The sequence below is a fragment of the Lepeophtheirus salmonis genome, chromosome 10, assembly GCF_016086655.4.
Source record: "Lepeophtheirus salmonis chromosome 10, UVic_Lsal_1.4, whole genome shotgun sequence".
NCBI classification, from domain to species: Eukaryota; Metazoa; Arthropoda; class Copepoda; order Siphonostomatoida; family Caligidae; genus Lepeophtheirus; species Lepeophtheirus salmonis.
This window is the reverse complement of record NC_052140.2, coordinates 2,891,800-2,910,057: the sequence shown is the minus strand read 5'-3', so window position 1 is coordinate 2,910,057 and position 18,258 is coordinate 2,891,800. Positions and strand designations below refer to the sequence as shown.

The 18,258-nt window shown below is 31.9% G+C and overlaps 2 protein-coding genes across 7 annotated transcripts; both read left to right on the top strand.

Annotated features, from left to right (window-relative positions):
* The first annotated feature begins 249 nt into the window (after positions 1–249).
* Positions 250–1,509, top strand: LOC121125041 (coenzyme Q-binding protein COQ10 homolog A, mitochondrial). Its single transcript, XM_040720143.2, has 2 exons — positions 250–673; positions 1,001–1,509. The coding sequence occupies exons 1-2, from the start codon at positions 452–454 to the stop codon at positions 1,316–1,318; spliced, it is 540 nt and encodes a 179-aa protein (XP_040576077.1). The 5' UTR covers positions 250–451; the 3' UTR covers positions 1,319–1,509.
* On the top strand, positions 1,376–16,114 carry cindr (CIN85 and CD2AP related). Of its 6 annotated transcripts, none has more exons than XM_040720142.2 (9): positions 1,376–1,589; positions 11,996–12,287; positions 12,848–12,967; positions 13,225–13,412; positions 13,757–14,377; positions 14,452–14,547; positions 14,652–14,994; positions 15,056–15,351; positions 15,436–16,114. In XM_040720142.2, exons 2-9 carry the CDS (start codon positions 12,050–12,052, stop codon positions 15,571–15,573), a joined length of 2,040 nt encoding a protein of 679 aa, XP_040576076.1. In that variant the 5' UTR covers positions 1,376–1,589; positions 11,996–12,049; the 3' UTR covers positions 15,574–16,114. The 6 variants fall into 6 exon arrangements, with proteins under 6 accessions (XP_040576076.1, XP_040576071.1, XP_040576073.1 ...); XM_040720137.2 differs by lacking the exon at positions 1,376–1,589 and adding an exon at positions 10,973–11,292; XM_040720139.2 differs by lacking the exon at positions 1,376–1,589 and adding an exon at positions 11,076–11,587.
* Positions 16,115–18,258: the final 2,144 nt, after the last annotated feature.

Genomic DNA, 18,258 nt, shown 5'->3' with positions numbered 1-18,258 from the left:
AACCTTTTATCTTTACTCACGTGTTTTACATATTCATTATCGTTATTAATTGACAAGTATATTTTTAGAGTGGTTTTTAATTCATTTTTTTTTACAAAATTTCTTCCCATTCATTATTAGCATATTTGTTCATACAAAAGCCTCTGATATTATTCAGCAATGATCTAATTAGATAATTATTTATTTTTAGTAAGGTTGCAAGGAGACATGCTCTAAAAGGTCCAGTTTTTTCACTAATTTATATGCTCTACTCTAAAATTATATAAATATTGACATGGGTCCATATTATCTACGCCTCACCAAACTTATTTGAATTCCAGAATTGAATTATTTTTTTGGCATAGTGATATGAATTATGATATTACTTATTAGTCTGACTGGTGTGCAAGGTGTCATTGAACAGTGACATATACAATTCTTGAACTGTTTACATGTTTTCAAGGACGTTCTAATGAAACTATACAATTTTTCTCAAATCCGTCACTATGGGCGTGGAAGTCTCTATTCGGAGCGGAGAGTTTTGGGATATTCTGCAGAGGAAATGTTCACTGTAGTATCTCAAGTGGAGCGATACTCTGAATTTGTTCCATGGTGTACGTCCTCCAAAGTTACTTCGACGAGTCTTTGTGGACTTCGAGCAGATCTAGTCATTGGCTTCCCACCACTCATTAAGGTTTAGGCAGTATTTACTTATGAGTTGCATTGACTCTCTGAGTTCACTTGTTTGGAACTTTTAACTGTTTTTTATTACAAATAATGCAGTTGCTAAGGAATTGGCTTTAAAAAAAACTGATAATGAATTGCGTTCCTATTTTTTCTAATTCTTTTATTACATTTTGGAAAAAAAACAAACAATTTATTTATGTAACATACGGTTTTATATTATAACTTATGATTAAAGTACCTCAATAGTCCTTAACTCCAATATCACTTTTCATCAATTAATCAATCAATGCACAATCACTGAGTAAATTCTGTTTTTCTCAATCCATACATAAAGGAATCATACACTTCAGATGTAACGATGTTTGAGCCCAATCTCGTCACAGCCGTCTCCAACGATTTAAAACTCTTTACATTTCTTAAAACTGTTTGGAAATTTGACTCTCAACTTGGTGTTCCGGGTGTTGCTCGCTCTTGTGCTCTAGACTTTGCAGTTCATTTCAAGTTCCGCTCTCCCATCTACGCTCAGTTTTCATCCTTATTCTTTGACGAAGTCGTCAAAAGAAATGTAAATGCGTTCTTGGATGAGGCTAACAAAAGATTTGGACCAGAGAGTATACCTCGACGAAAGCCTCAAGTGATGATGTGTAAATGAACTTATATTGACATTTGTTAAATTCTTTCATTGTTTATTCTTTGAATTTTATGTAAGGGTGACGATGATCAATATGATAGAGACCCCATGAATTGATCTATTATTTGCTATAAAATTAAACCTGCTCCTGCCTTGTTGACTCATTTTGCCTTCGAATTCATTCGTAGCGGAAATAAATTGACTTCATGATATGTGTTCAGTTTTGTCTGTGTATGTATTGGTGATATTAGTTCTTAGTGAATAATAACGTAGGACACAATATTCCCTCTCTGTAAGTAAAACATAATTTAACATTTATAAAACCGTGATACTAATGTGACAAACATTAGTTGTTTGAGCGTTAAGACTTACCATTATGTCTGTTACATTTTGTTTTTTATGCATCTATTTAATAGTATGTATTTGTAAGAATAATACGGAATTTGTTCCTTTTAATAATATGCCTAAAGCCACAAACGTGATATTGTAAACGTAATATACTTTGCGTTTCTTTTGCTTTTTTTACAGTGGTAAACTTTCAAAAAATCAACCATGTTTTCTTCCAAAAAGAAATAAAATCTTTATGGCTTGACGGATTAAATTACTAAAATTTAACTTAATTATTAAAAGTGTTTCCGTTACTTACGTATGATAGGAATATATTTACAAAGTATCGAATTAAAATGGATGGATAAGTAAAATAGAATATAATAAGGAATGGAATATTAATAAATTTTAAGAAATGTAGATTTACCACAACCGTCCAAAAAAAAAAAAAAATCTTGTTACAAAAGCACATTTTAGGTCTAAAGTTTCATACAAATGTGATAACTAGGATTGATTTTTATAGCCTTAATATATAAGGTTCGTGTTTTAACGGAATCCATGGCTATAAAACATTTTCTGAACAATATTTATGTTATGACCATTAACCATAAAATAGGGGTTCTTCTAAAAGTTTATGAACCAAAGAAGAATTGATGTCGAAAAATATATAAGAAACTCTGGTCCATAGAGCCTTTTTATATGACGTCACAATTTTGATGTCGTCCATTTGGGGGACTAAATAACCAAGTTTTATAACAATTAAACACCATTTTTTCATTAATGTTAAGGAAAGTAGTCAGATTTATATAAGGTTTATTGGAAATTTGTTCATTTTATGTAATCAAAATATCAACATTGAGCCTTCAAAATGGTGTCTCCTTCAATTATGTTGCAATTTATGACGTCAGTGCAAATGCTCTATACTATTAGACGTTGTTCTCAAAAAGGTTAAGGTTGTGGTTAATTAACTTTTTTCGTAATTGTGACCTTATCATTAAATATTAGGCATTTTTGAGAACTTTTTTAAGACATTGACGAATCGGAATTAATTATGTACGAATCAAAATCAATATATGAAATGGGGACTTTTTATATACTATAATTTACTATAAATTCAGGTTGTAGAAAAAAAAAGAAGCATGGATTCTATCTTTAATAGTAGAAGTGAGATCAAGTCAACAAATGCTGAGTTAATTCTATAAATCTCAAATGCCAGTACACAGATTAATTCAAATGATCAAGATTCCTTATTTGTCTAAAAAGATCTTTATTTATTAACAGAACCTACTCCAGCCAAAATAATTTATAAAATACAGAATACGGCAAGATAGCCTCTTTTTTTTAAAAGGCAATGAAACAAGATTTAAAAATAAGTAAATAATATTTTGATTTCATAATGATAGTACACATTTTAAGTTTTGTTTAACATAGTTTTGAAAATAATATCAGATAGGTGAAGTACACATTGTCCATACAATGAATCAACCGAACTTCAATATTTTAATTACCGGGGATTTTTTCCCATTTTTTTTGCTTCTTTTTAAATAACTATTAATTGAGAAGTTTATATGGATTATTATTTTATACAAAAAGATCCAAGTTTTAAGGGGCAGCATATCTTATTTTATAATTCTGGAATATTAGATAATCATTTATTGAGACAATTCTAAAAATGTCGGTTTTCCGGATTAAATCCGGCTTCAACTACCCAATTTGGACAAACTGCACTAATTTAGAATTATTATTTGCGTTCAAATAATTTAGCAAATTCCAAATTATGAAAATGTATTTAAAAAATCGTTTTTCGTATATTAAAAATAGAAGCAATTAACTGATTTTCATAAATCACAACATTAAAAACTCAGGAGCTAAATTGAAATTAGTTTAATTTGATAAAATATTGTGTCAAACCATTTTTTGGGAATATTTATTTCCGACGGCTAACACAGGTTCCTCACTACTCCAAAGCATGGTAGCTGCAGACTGTATTTATCAGAAAACTTTAGAATCTTGCCTCTTTAATGATATCACGCCTGCCCCAGAACTATTTATGCAGCCAGATTCCTACGCATTATAAAAAAGGTAGTTATTAGTGTTGAAACTCGGTCCAGCACCGGGTTTTTTTTTCAGTTTTTTTCCTTTTGGTTCGGTCTTAAGTTATTTTTGTTGCCCGACTTTTTGGTCCAGACTGCGGTCTCAGACAATGGACTTATTTTTTTCTGTCTCACTTTATGTATCGATTTTTTCGGTCTTAGTCTATGGACCGATTTTTTTCCGTCTCAAATATTATAATTTTTTTTGTACATCAACCTTCATTGATTTTTTCCAAAAAATCTTAAAAGTACACAATTCCATATATACAATTGCTAAGGGTCATTCATTAAGACCGAAAGAAGTGGACTTCTGTGTTCTCCAAGAGTTAGGACCAAAGGAAGATACTTGATCATCAATCTCAAGAAATCATCGAATTCCGTATTCCACGAGAGACGATGGGATTAAAATTCATCTGATCTATCTCTTTTGAAACATCGTATGACGTCATAGTATTTGAAAATACATATCATGTCATGTTATTAACAATTTATGTGTAAAATTCGGCGATCTATATTGTATAGGTTCGGTGGTAAAATCGGACTAGACCGATTTTTTTGTGACAGAACTGGGCCGAATTTTTCCTTTGAACCGGTCCAGACCGAAACCCAACACTAGTAATTATGTTCATGCACCCTATATTTAAGAAGTATGTAAGGATGGGTCCTTGCTTTAATCAACCAAAAGTATGCCAATATATATTTAATTAAATTATGAACAACCACTCAAAATGTTATTAGCATTAATTTTTTTAAATTATACTCATTCGGAAATTGTAGCAGAGGTCAATTACATATATTGCAAATACCACGATTGTATGTAAAAACCTTTTCTTTCCTTGCAAGCACTTTCTTCTCAAAAAGCACAAGTCAAGTCATCAAATAAAACCAAAGTCCACAGTATTTAATTTCAAGTCAGGTTTAAACGGGTTTTAAAGGATTGACTTAATGATTTCAAATATACGCTTATATGATGATGAGGTTTCATGAATTGAAACTAAAGCATGATCTCTTATTTTTATATGTAAAGACCATTTTTGTCTACATAACTCTCTTTAAAAAGTGGATAGAGTCTTTTAATCATTTGTAGGATTTAAAAAAAAATTGTAATTCCAACAATCGTAAACATGAAACAAAAATTACCTAATAGCTTCTTATTTCCATCAATAACTACCTTTTTAAAAAGAATTAGAAATTCAATAACCTTGATTGTTAATATTTATCATTCAAATACATTTTTTTTAAATAATAATCACGTAAATATTTATTTTGATCTTGGATTTTTTTTTTTAAATAAATATAAATGGAAAATCAGGATAAACCATGTACTTGCGGTTAAGTTACTCTAATGTTAATCAATTGAATGAGGATACTCTTTCATTATAAGTACCTACTATGGAGTAATCTTCTGGGATGTACTGTGACTATTTTTTTCTAAAATTCTTTTAAATTTCCCCCATCTCATCATCAATTTTGAATGAAGATGTCTTTCATAGTGTTGTCGGATGGGACTTGAAAGTATGTACATATCAAACCCGTAAGAAGGGTTTTCATATTGGGTCTATATAGGTATACCCCCCCCCCTTTCACATAACTCAAATCCCGTCACATCATGTAACGACTCTCTGAAGAATGAAATTGATGTTATAAATTATAAGTCAATGAATCTGAGAATAGCATCTATAGAAAATGAAAAATATTTTTGTTTTTATTTAAAAGTAATGTTTTTCACCACTAATTGTTGGTTATAAATATTGGAGTGCGATCTTATCGGTAATTATTTGTTTTTGCATTTATCAAAATCACCCATGAAATTATAATTGAAATGCCTCATTTATGCGAATCACGCGTAGAAATTTGGTAATTATAGTTATTTTGCTTAAGATTTTGATGCATCTACATATATTAATAAAGCATAGTTTATCTGCATTTATGAATGTATGTTGAAATGAAAAACAGTCATTTTTTATTTAAGAAATAACAATGTAGTCATAGTAATGAAATCTTGCAGGCATTTAGCATGGAGCGTGGGTAGCTAAGGCTCAGTAAGATAGTCTGCTGGAGACTAAAGTACTCCCTGACTCAGTTATCGGCAGAAATGAACGTTTTTGTAAGGAAATTCTAAGTTTAGACATTAGAAAAGGAAACCCGATGGTTGCATGTGTTCTTTCTCCTTTTTGTCCATTATTTAATAGTTAATAGGTCGTCGTCCCAATAAAGTAAGGCTTCTTGCCTATCTTTGTTGTTAATTGTTTAAAAAATACATAATAATTTAGATATAATTACAATATTTTCCCACCACTAATGCTATTTAGAATGTGAAGGGTTCTTCTCTTTATAGGAGTAACCTTATATACCATATGTATCGCTCCTGATTTCTCCTCGCGCTCTTTTCCCCCTTATAAAAATGTAAACTCTGGTCAGTCATAAATTACGTTATGATTTTTTGTCAAGCCGTCATTATTGTTATTTCATTCTTGAGGAGAGAACATCTATGTATTGAGTATGTAGTACTAAAAACCTGTAAGCGAAGGCTCAAGTGCACCCCTACAAATGGGGTAGAAAAACCGAGAAATTACTACAATGAAATTATATAAGTCAAGTTTCAGTATTCATTGCATAACTTCATAAGGTCATTTGTCATATGGAAAAACCACTAATGGACTAGATTCAATTTGTCGAATCTACTAAGCCTGTGATAATAGGCTTGGTATTGGAATTAAATAATTTCATAAAAACTGTGATTTATGAATTTCACATGCATGATTTTATTATGTAGGTAACCCATATGTTGGACTACTTAAAACTAATAAATACTTTTTATTTCATAAAATATGATAAATGGTTGACATATAGACTTTTAAACTTACATTATGTCATTTTAGTGATTTATCAGTTCTTCTACACCATTTGTAGCGGGTGTGCTTGAGCCTTCTCTTACAGCTTTATAGTATTATATGCAATGATGTCAATCCGGAGTGTTTTTTAGCTGGCCCATTAATTTGTAATTGGTAGTTTAAAGAAGGAATGTTCTTTTCCTTGGCAATTATTATTTAATTCCTGAGTAGTGAACATCCCCTTCTAAATAGATTCAATAATATGCAAAGCCTGATTGAGCGTTCGTATGTGTTCATAAAAGACGGAGCGAAACCATGATGAGTTGTTACGGAGTTAAGTCCTTGTTGGACTCAGACTAGAATTGGAGATGGACATGGGAGTGATTCTAGCTAATGTCCTTATTTATATCTTATTCTCCTTCCTCTCTTGTCACAGCTGATTGTAGTTAATCTAATGAAAAGTCATGAGCATTATTGTTTATCTCCTCCAAAACATTCTTCAAATTGTCAGGGTTACAATGTTAATTTCCGTTTTTTTAAAATGGCCATTTTACACTGGATTTTCATCATTGATTATATGTATTGAGTAACTACGTGGGACTGCGCTCATGAAAAAAGGGAGACTAAAAAATATGATTTTTTGGATAGTTATCTTCATTATTTTTTAGGGAAAGTTTGTCTGTTCGACGACGCCTGACAACTCTGGGCAATGTCGTGCACTAACGCTAGTAGTTTAATAAAATAATAATAGCCTTTGCTTACTTTAAAAGTAAAAATGGACACACCCATTTCCAATGATACTATAATTCCGAACAGTATTTCATTTTGAACACTACCTTAAAATGGAATATTTCCCTATCTACCTATACATTTACTTCAACAAATTGTGCTTTAATGAGACTTAAAGTAAAAAAAACCACTGTTACTCTTATCATGCTTTTGTTTTATTAATTATTAATCAAAATAAATTATGAGTTGTGTGTCATAAAATGATTTTATCGAATGAATTTTTTTGGTGGAGGTGGGGGGGGGGGGGGAGGATAATTAAAATAATTCGTGGTTCCTACGTCACTGAAACAAGTATACCCCATGAATAATTATCACATCTATACATTCATTGTGAAAATCAGTTCAACAACTGTTATTTCTGAGTAATTGGATTGAAACCTTATTAATGCTTTATACATTGACAATGAATAAACCCTTTCCAGTAATGTCACGTTGAGAGAAATATATATCTACATACATACTGGCTCAATGGTACTTCTAATATTTAGAGTATTATTTCAGTCTTTATTTATTCAGTCCAGTCTTAAAACCGATACAATCAGTGTTTGGCATTGGTCCTTAAGACCGTCGATCCTTCGGACTGTTAGTACTAGAACTGATTGTAAAAAAAGAAGAAATAATTTTAAGTGACGTCATCAAGGACCAAACTTTATCCGTTTTAAGACTGAACTGGATCGGACCAAGAAAATGAAACAAAAGTTATTCCTACTTTTTTAGGTCAACGTAAATTTTAATCTACATTTTGCTTAGATCTTGGGGTTGATGACGGGACTGAGATATTCAATAATTAATTAGTCTGTAGACCGATCTAGTGAACCACTTCACTATTGTCAGCACAAAAGACATCTTGAGCAATATTCAAGATATGAGATAAATTCACTTTTTATTATTTTACTTCATAAATGTAAACAGCTCAATATTTCGTTGACAACTAATTTAGGATATGAGTTGAGATAGCAGGAAGATCGGAGAATTGAGGATTACTTTCAGTCTACGCATGCATAGTACACGTGTTTCGGATAAAGGGGGCCTCAGCTAAAAATGTATCAGTGTAGGGGAGCCTTGGCATTGTAAAGTATGAGAAACCCCGGCTTAAAAATATAATAGTTATCATATTATAGGGCCCTGAGAAGCTTAGTAGCGGACCTGGATCCATAATCAACCATATCCCTTCCCTCATATATTTACACCCTCTGGTGCCTAAAACCACTTTTTCAGATCCATAAGAAGCCCTTTGCTATTTGGAACTCAGATACAACTGTATCACCCTAACGGCGTAAAAAAGTGATTAGAAAACGCTGAAGTTCCACACACAAAAAAAAAAAAACTCAAAAATTGACTTATTGATTAAAGCACAAGACCTATAAGCTATATATTAGGGTTCGGTTCGACATTGTTAGTCTAGCAGTTCAAGAATCGGAACCGCTAGACCGATAAGGGCGACAACCTCGGGTATAACAATTGATGAAATAAATATGATGATGGAAGAGGTTTTGCCACTATCATCATTCAGCTGACACAAGTAGACCTTGTTTCATTGTGGATACTGGCTAATTTCTATAGAATAATGAATATCCCTCTCTCTCAAACCGAGAAATCGAATTTATGTTGTCTTTCACAGCCACCAATATGTGTCAGGGTATTTATTCATATTTTTATTGTGCCTCTCACAAAATCAAAGGTAAAGAACAGCCGGAAAGTAGCTTTAAATGCACTCTGCGTGTCAGCCTCTCACCCATCCCACCACAACTAGCAAGCCCAAGTGTATCACAGAGTAGAATATGAATTTTGGTCATTACATCTGACAGTTGGGCAACACATTTTTGCTCATATATTTGGGAAGATGTGCCTCGGAAATTTTTCCACAATCACAAGTCTACATTCAGTTGCAAGAGATTAAGAATCCCTATTTTAAGCTATTATAAAACCAAATAAACAAACATAAAGACTGTGACATTTGAAGAAAATACATAAATGAAGGTGTATAATTTATAGCCATTGTTGTTGAGTACAGAGTAAGGACTATTGTTTGTTATTAAAGGAAATGAGATGTTATTGATGGATGGAACCATCACAATTCATAGAGCAACAGTCCACATTAACATTAACAGGCGTGTATGTATATACAATATAATAAGGGACGTTTTACAAACAACACAACGCGTGGGAAAACGGGTTGTTAGCAATCAATTTTTGAATCAAGGAATTGTAACAGCCCAATCCCTCATAATTATTACTATTACTTGTATTTACTCAGGTTAACTCCATCCCCTCGACAAGTCAATAGGAGTGTGACGATTCTATCTACTACAATTAAGGAAGAATATTGTATTGTGTTAGTAGAACATACTGAATACTTAGTTTCGGAGACTCAGCCTTAACGGTATAAGCATGATTATTTTTGTTCTTGAATCATATATATAGTAATAATAACGGAGAGTCCGTCATTTGTTTCTTTTAGCTACTTTTGTCCATACACTATGTAGGGGGGCGATTCAAACCACAGATGATGGACATGGACTTTTAAAAAATAGTTGTTGTTTAAGAAGACAAGAATCAACCATGATTCTAAGCGCACAATTAGCAAGAGTATTAATACATATATTATAGAAATTAGAGCGTGAATAAAGAAATGGAAACACAATCGTAGGTGAAACGTCACATGTTTATCACTAATAATAGGCCTGTGTTTTTATACATCGAGGGTTGATTCCAGATGATGCATTTTAATAAATAATAATTAATTAGGCAGAGTACTGAAATGAACATGAAACGCGCTCTTTTTTATGTTTGACGGGAGTGCAAAATGACTTTATAGTTTTCATAAGGTAAATGAAACTATTCTAGCTTTTAATATCTTAGCAATTTGAAATAATTATTAATTTTTCTTATAGAAAGTTGAATTATCATGTTAATGCTATGGAATATGTATTATATATCGTTAATTTAACCCAATTTATAAAATGAAACAACTTTATTATGAACAATAGATACTATTCAGCAATATGTATCCAAGCCAATTTCTACAAATTTACTATACAACTAATATGGTTTTAAAAATCTTATATCAGTAATAACCACATACTCAGCACTTTTTTCAATCAAAATTATACAATATCTATGTTAAAGTAAACAAATTTATTCAAATATAAAAAGTGTAAGTGCTTCAAAAATTCTTCAACTGCTAATTTTCCCCAAAAAAGTTTGATTCCATTGTTCATTAACTCCATTTTATCTTGTGATAAAGTGTACATTGTACATAATATATCTGTTTTATTATCAAATTGTCACAAATTAGAAATTAATATTCGATGGCATTGAAAGGATAATTGTTTCATGCTTAAACTGTCTATTCAAAAAATTTGAATAATTATGAAAAATGGGTATGATATGAGCTCTTAAAGTTTCAATTGACTGCATTTACTTTATAAATATGACTAAATTATTTTGCACTTCCGTCAAAATAAGCGCACGCCAAAAGAAGATATTCATTTCAGTGTTCTCCGAATTAGGTAGTTAATAAGAAATTCTTGTATGCATGCAAAGCGCCCGAGAACCTCTTTCCCTCTCCCTCCCCTTTTATGTAATCTTTCTTTCTTTCCTTCCCTCCCTCCCTCTTTTTTCTTCTACCCGATCCTGCAGCCGCCTCCAAAGGGGTTTCTTCTTACCTTTTTTTTTTTTCATTCTTGGAGGGAGCGAGAGGAGGAGGCACTATCTATACACACAACAACTACTACTACTACTAGAAGAAGCAGAAGAGGAGACTTGGCTATTTATTATTTATTATATGATTGTTGTTTCCCTGTTTTTTTTCCCTATTATTTTTTTATAAAATTTATCCCATCTCTGCCTTGAACAACAACAGTATCCATAATAACAAAAAAAACAACGGTTTTCGGACTGATCCAACATTTCTTGCTCCTCTTCTTCAGCTGGTGGCTATGGCCTATGGGTAACTAAATAATTTATTAGATAGAATAAGATTTTTCTTTTCATTTGTACAAATTCTTTGTCTTGTGCTGTAACGTTCCCGTTGGTTGCATAAGACGACGACTTGTTTCCGACTCTTGTTTCTGTGGGTGCCATTGTGGAGTTTGATTATGAGCCAAGTATGAGTGAGGAGCTAAGGCTCATTAAAGGCGTTAAACCTATGAATGGTGGGAAGGATCCCTTCTTGACGGCGAGAAACGAGGACTCTTTCCGGATCACTTTGGAAAAGTAATTTCCTCAAACCATTCACTTGATCTGTGAGTGAACCTGTGCGCGGAGGCTCCTTTACACGGTCCAGACGTTGGTCATATGAGCGATCGATTGCTATTGGATTTAATTAATGCCTTAAGAGACATTAATTAAAAAATTATTATAAAAATAGCAGAACACTTTGCAATTACTGAATCTACCTCAATAAAGGTCCAAAAGAGAATGCTTTAAGTTTTTAATACGTTGTACATATATTTGTGACCCTTTTTTTGATGATGACGTTTCCAAATACTTAATTAATTTACGACTCAAAGTTCTATACAAAAAATTGCAGGCTGCTAATTGTTAATTATTGTTTTTTTCAATACTTTGTCTGCGGGCTTTTATATGTACTAGTAGTACTCTATACTTATGATTCATACCTTGACAAAGTACTTTTATTTATTTAATTTTAGATAATTGACTTGGATATTCCGAATGAATTAAATGATAAGAAAGATATCATCAATATGAAAAAGGACTCCCTTCCTCGAGTGACTTGCCGTGTATTATTTACTTACTCTCCAGTGCAAGAGGATGAATTAGAGTTAAATATAAATGACATTATTGAATGTTCGGGAGAGGCAGAGGACGGATGGTGGAAGGGGAATTTGAATGGAAAGTTTGGCGTTTTCCCTTCAAATTTTGTGGAAGTTATACATCAGAAAGAAGAACAACAAGTTGCTGATAAAAATAAGCGAAACAAAGGTGCGTAGATTTAACATGTGCTGATAGCAGATTTTGCAAAAAAAAAAAATCCATTCTGTTTGAAAAACGTATTCTTATTATTTTATTTTTGTGTATGATATAAGAGGGAATGAGAGGAGACAGTGTAAATGTGAACATATTCAAAAGCTGATCCATATCTGTAAAAATTAGTTCCTGGATTTTATAAATTCACTCAACAATGAAACAATGTCATATGGAACATAATTAGAAGTTCAATACTTCTATATGTAATTCCATTTTTCACTTCTTCCTTCTTTTTTTGCCTCAAATAATATTTAAGAGGACTTGGTATTTGAAGTTATTCTAAGTATTCCTTTACCGTCTCTTTGCATCAATATAGTTACATAATATTAAATGATTTAGCTTCAAATCTAAATATATATAAATATTATTTGTAAAAATATTAATTAAATATTAGGAGTATCGAAGAGAAACGAATAAATTGACAATGAATAAATCAAATCCCATGTTGCCATCTTTTTCCTTGATATCCCCAATAAAATTTTATACTTCTCGCTGTAATCTTACAAATTTTTCAGAGCTTCATCCTCCAAACCAAGCCATTTCAGGACTTGGTAATATCTTAAATCAAAACCAAGAAATTGAAGTCCCTTCTGGTAGAGGGGACTCAAGTATCCCAAGACTACCACCCAAACCAGGTATGTATGTCTCATAGATGTGTGCCTAAATATTTTTTTTTTGTTGATTAGATTAATTACTAGAGTGTATCATTCTTTTAAAATGTGTTGTTGCCAATACTATTTCTGAATTGACAAAATACATTTGATAAGGGGGGGGGGAGATATTTGCTATACATGTATGGATTTAGATAATGTAGTGCGTGATAGGGATATTTTCATTGAGTATGTACATAACATATATTTAACGATTTTGTTTCTCTCTTATTGTCCTTTAGTTAAGGAGCAGTGTGTAGTTCAATTTCCATATGAAGCTCAGAATGAGGATGAGCTAACATTGGGTGAAGGTCGAGTAGTTAATATCATAAGCAAGGACTCTGAGGATAAAGGATGGTGGAGAGGTGAATTGGATGGTAAAATCGGTGTATTTCCTGATAATTTTGTGAAGCTCGTTAATTTACAAGAGGTAAGATTTATTGACCTTATTTTCTAAGTATATATCATATCATATTGGTTGAGTTTGTGTATTATTTTACTCTGATGGGCATGAAAATATGTTTATATATATTTAAATAATGATAAATAAAAGAGGGAAGACAAATACCTGTTTTTTTTTCGCAAAATATTTTTTCATCCAACGCTTTGTAGTGCTTTATTTGTCTATTGCCTGAGATTTAAAATAATGTTCTTTTTGTATATATGCTTAATAATCGGGCGCTCCTTGATTCTCTAGGAGTAAGCTTTTAAAGCATTTTTCTTATTCTGTTTTTACTATTAGATGTTTAATTTTTTGTGGGTGTTCTTTTGCAGATTAGCTCTGGCAATAAAAAAAATAGAACTCATTCACCGAATCGTGATAGTGGGAACTTTGAAAAAGGAAGTAAAGAGAAAATCAGCAACAATCTTAACCACCACCTCAATCATCATCAACATACGGAGTCTACAAAGTCATCACCTACTAAAAAGGGATCCTTTTCAAAATCAAAAACACCTGCCAAACCAAAAGCACCATGTCCAACCAAAATTTCATACTCATCCTCCAATAGTAAACCCGTGTCTTCCGCTGTGAATATTGGTCAACCCTCTAAAGGAGGCTTCTTATCCTCTTTCAAGCCTTCTCTCTCCAAAAATAGTTCTAATAGATCCTCTTTCTCTAATTCAAATTCATCAAATAATAAATCCGTACTTGGAATGATGAGCTCGTCCCCTGAACCCGATTCTACACAGGCAAAATCACTCTCAAAATCCCTTCCTACAAACGTTGATGAATCTTTTGACCCGTCCTCGTCGTCTCATATGCTACCCGATGGACAAAAGTCAGGTAAAGATTTTGATGAGGTTGAACGTTCTGAGAAACTAGCCCATCCTACAGCCGACCGAGTAAAAGGTCCCAAAAGACGACCTCCATCATCTATTTTTACAAAGGATATGGTAAGAATATTCATGTTCATTTAAAAGAAAAATGTCTTTGTATGTGTTTTAATCTTTTCTCTCTTTTGTTTAAGATTGCCCTTGAAGATGGAACCTCTACAATAGACTCATCTACTACAACAAATTCCATTGAAATAAATAATTCAAATTCAACTGTCAAGGAAAATAAGGTAAGTCATTATTAATCTTTGGAAAGTGATTTAGTTTTCGCAAAATATTGAGCAATGGAATTCAAAGTTGCGTTCTGCTCACATTTATATCATTTTTGTCTTAGGATGTACAGGAAAAGGAAGATCCAAGCTCAGAGCCAATTTTAAGGAATAATGACGACTTTCTCTATAATAATAATAACAATAATACTATCACCTCACCAAACTCGAAATCCTCTTCCCCTGTACATGCATTTAAAGAAGAGCTTCAAAATAGACTTGAGAGCAATAATGAAAATGATGTTTCTCAAGCAAAGAAACCTGACTGGTTGGAAGAACTCAGTCGCAAACAGGCCAATAGAAAGAGTGGATTCTTCAACGATAAAGTTCCTGGCTCTCGTTCGTCTGCTCCTATTATTCTGGACAAGCCCCAACTTCCCACTAAACCAAGTCAAATACGAGATGATAGTAAACTACTTTTTTTTCTTATGTGCTTTGAACTTACTGTTATTTTTTTTCTTCCTTATAGTTCGCAAACTTAATAAAAGAGCTACCAATATTGAAGCTTCAGGAGGCTCTGACAAAGAGAACAGCAAACCAAATCGCCCTTCATGTATTGAAGATTCTTTTTTGAATTCTGAAACCAATAATATCATTGCACATCAAAGTTCTGTTGTACCTGTCGAAAAATATTCTAGGATTTCAGATGAATCATTGAAAAAAAATCAGTTAAAAAAGCATTCTTACAGTGAACCAAACAAAAAATTATCAAAAAGTTCAGATGATTACGAAAATGAAGGGACTAACGAAAATTTAGTTGAAAGGGTAATGATGACGATGGCTTTATATTGTATCATATTATGAGCTAAAAATACTAAGACATAAACTAATTTTGTAATTTTCTTAAAGGTACGAAATTTAGAAAGTGCTCTAGCATTTATGGAGTCAAGCTACTCAGAAAGACTAAATGCCTTAGAAGCGTCTCTGAGAGAAGAAAAAATATTGAGACTTAAGCTTCAAGATGAATTGGATTATTTAAGGCAATGAATCACATCTTTATTTTTATCATTTCTTTGTTTTATTTTTTTTACTCAAATTAGAAATGTGCAATTAATTTCTGTTACACATTGTGGCTAGTCATGTCTTTTAAAAATTATTTTATTACAATGTGTGTGTAACTCAGAGTGTAAAAGGTGCGAAAACTATTTTCATATTTTGAGCTAACATGTGGTTATTAATATATTGTTATTTTACAAACAAAATCTCTATATAAATTTATATATATTTTTTAAGTAAGCTTTTGAGTTTTACTCAGTAATCCCTCTCCCTCCTCCTGCATTATTCATTCTCCCTAATATTTAATTTTATGCATTGTGCTGTTCCTATCACTCAAAAGTGAGGAATTGTTCATTTTGTGAGCTTATAGCCAAGTAAAACATAAATAATTAATTAATCTTCCAATTAATATGATGTCTCCTCTTGATAATACATTTATTTGATCGATAATAATTAATCTTTGAAACACCATCTACCTAGATACTTCATCATATTTATTTGATTAAAGCTCCTAACAATTACATATATTTTATATGACCTTAGTATTTACTTAATTATTATCTCTCTCTAGGTCTTTACACATTTTTTTTAGAATATGAAAGTTACTCAGGTCAATAGTATAATTTGAATTCATTATATACCTTGTACAGTAGAGGATTTTTAACTTAGTATTAGGAACAGGAATGAAATCCGAATCATGAATCTTTTTCTCAGTACATTTGACCTAGATTTATAGTTTCCCGCGTTTAAATCCTAAACTTTTTGAGTCATTTTCCTTACAAATCATAATACATTTATCTTCCATGTTTTTATGCAAAAAAACACATTATTAACTCTCAGTCTTTCAAGAGTACAGAAAGTGTACCCTTCATAATTTATATTACTCGTCACGCCAAAGATAGGATTTTTAGCCTTTTTTAACGTCCGAGATTTTTTCCTTTTGGCAACTTCAACAGTCTTTCTTATTTTCCGAGCCTGCTATAATTCTTCTTTAATTCTTGAGGAGATAACTTCAAAGTATAGAGTTTTAACAGGAGTGTGAGTCCTCATGAGAGTATTGTTGAGGATTTATTGGAGAGATATAAGTCTCTGGTTGACTCTGAATTAGGATTGAGGATCAAAAGTGGAGTAATTCATGCATGTCTTGCTTTTACGGAATGGGGTTCGTATTTATTTCATTCTTCTCATAGCTGATTGCAGCTAATCTAATAAATGAAAGGTTGAGGGGCTTAGCTGCTCTACTTCAATCACTCTTCAAATTATTGGGGTTAGCGTTAATTTTCGAGTTTTTTTACATAGCGAAAATGCTTATAATATTCAACCCTGAGCATAGATATCTAATATGATATTAGTAATATCTTATAGCAGTGACTTTGACCCCGAGGGGAATCTAGATCTGATTGAAAAATCACTAAATGTTTATTATATAAGGATGAAAAAGAATTACTTGACTTATATTGAATAGGTATATGTTGTGTACAAGTTGAAGCTCGTTTAATCAAATTGTGCAAGTTGCAACCAAAAAAAAATGAGGTACCTGATTTTAAATGAAGGATTTAAGGTACCTGGGATGGGGATAGGGCTGAACATGAAAATTTTGAATACAAATTACCATCGATACAAGTATTACAAATTTAATATGTTCAGAGTTATATTACTTATAATCACATAACAGCCATGTGATTATAATAGATTAAAATGACATGAGTTGATGTAGAGTTGGTAATTGGAATGACCAATTTTGTAATTAAATAATGCATTTTAAGACGAAGAGATTAAAACTTTTATACATCATATATGAATATATATTGTATAAAAGGTCATAAAATGCTTGCACCAGTGACGTTACTAGCTTTGAGGGTGGGGATAATCCTAAAATATTAACAATCCCATTATATAATTACTCATGTAAATAGGTATTATATATATGTATATATACTAGGCGAGTGTCCCCTCTATTGCAGGATGAATGGAGTAGAATGGAAACAAAGAATGAATGTAGAAGAAAATAAATAGAGAAAGGGATGTATAACGATACAGAGGGAGAAGAAAAGGGGATGATAGACTTTCAAAGAGAGAAGAAAAATTGAAGTTTTATTGTGTCAAATACAGGCTCTTTATGACATAGGTGGGCCTACAATTTATCATAGGAACATGCACTGTTATTTTATACGCAATAATGTCAATCCAGTGTAGAATGGGTATGTTAAAAAAATCAACATGATAATGACATGACAATTTGAAAAATATTTAGGAGGACAGAAAGAATAATGCTCATGACGTTTAATTAGATATGTTGTGATAAGAGTTGAATAGAAAATGACTTTAACTATAACATTTGCTAGAATTACTCCGATTTCGATCCCCAATTCTACTCTGAGTCCAACATGGACTTACAATGTTAACTCCGTAATAATCGTCAGGGTTACTCTCTGTCTTTTATGAGCACACACGAAGGTTCAATCAGGTTTGGAATATATTTGAATCTATTTAGGAAAGAATGTTATCTACACAGGAATTAAATATTAACTGCTTAGGAAAAGAAAATTCCTTCTTTATACTACCCATTACAAATTAACAGGACAGCTAAAAGACACACCGGATTTACATCATTGTGTATACGTCTACTTGCTATACTTAAGATTGTTCTGTTCTACCATTTTTGATTCCATGTTT

Bases quoted from the DNA above. Each gene is read 5' to 3' on its own strand.
- LOC121125041 (XM_040720143.2), top strand. From the start codon at position 452: ATGAAACTATACAATTTTTCTCAAATCCGTCACTATGGGCGTGGAAGT. The intron at 674-1,000 runs GTTTAGGCAGTA...CCATACATAAAG, and splicing joins GCTTCCCACCACTCATTAAG to GAATCATACACTTCAGATGT.
- cindr (XM_040720142.2), top strand. From the start codon at position 12,050: ATGAAAAAGGACTCCCTTCCTCGAGTGACTTGCCGTGTATTATTTACT. The intron at 14,378-14,451 runs GTAAGAATATTC...CTTTTGTTTAAG, and splicing joins CTATTTTTACAAAGGATATG to ATTGCCCTTGAAGATGGAAC. The intron at 14,548-14,651 runs GTAAGTCATTAT...TTTTTGTCTTAG, and splicing joins CAACTGTCAAGGAAAATAAG to GATGTACAGGAAAAGGAAGA.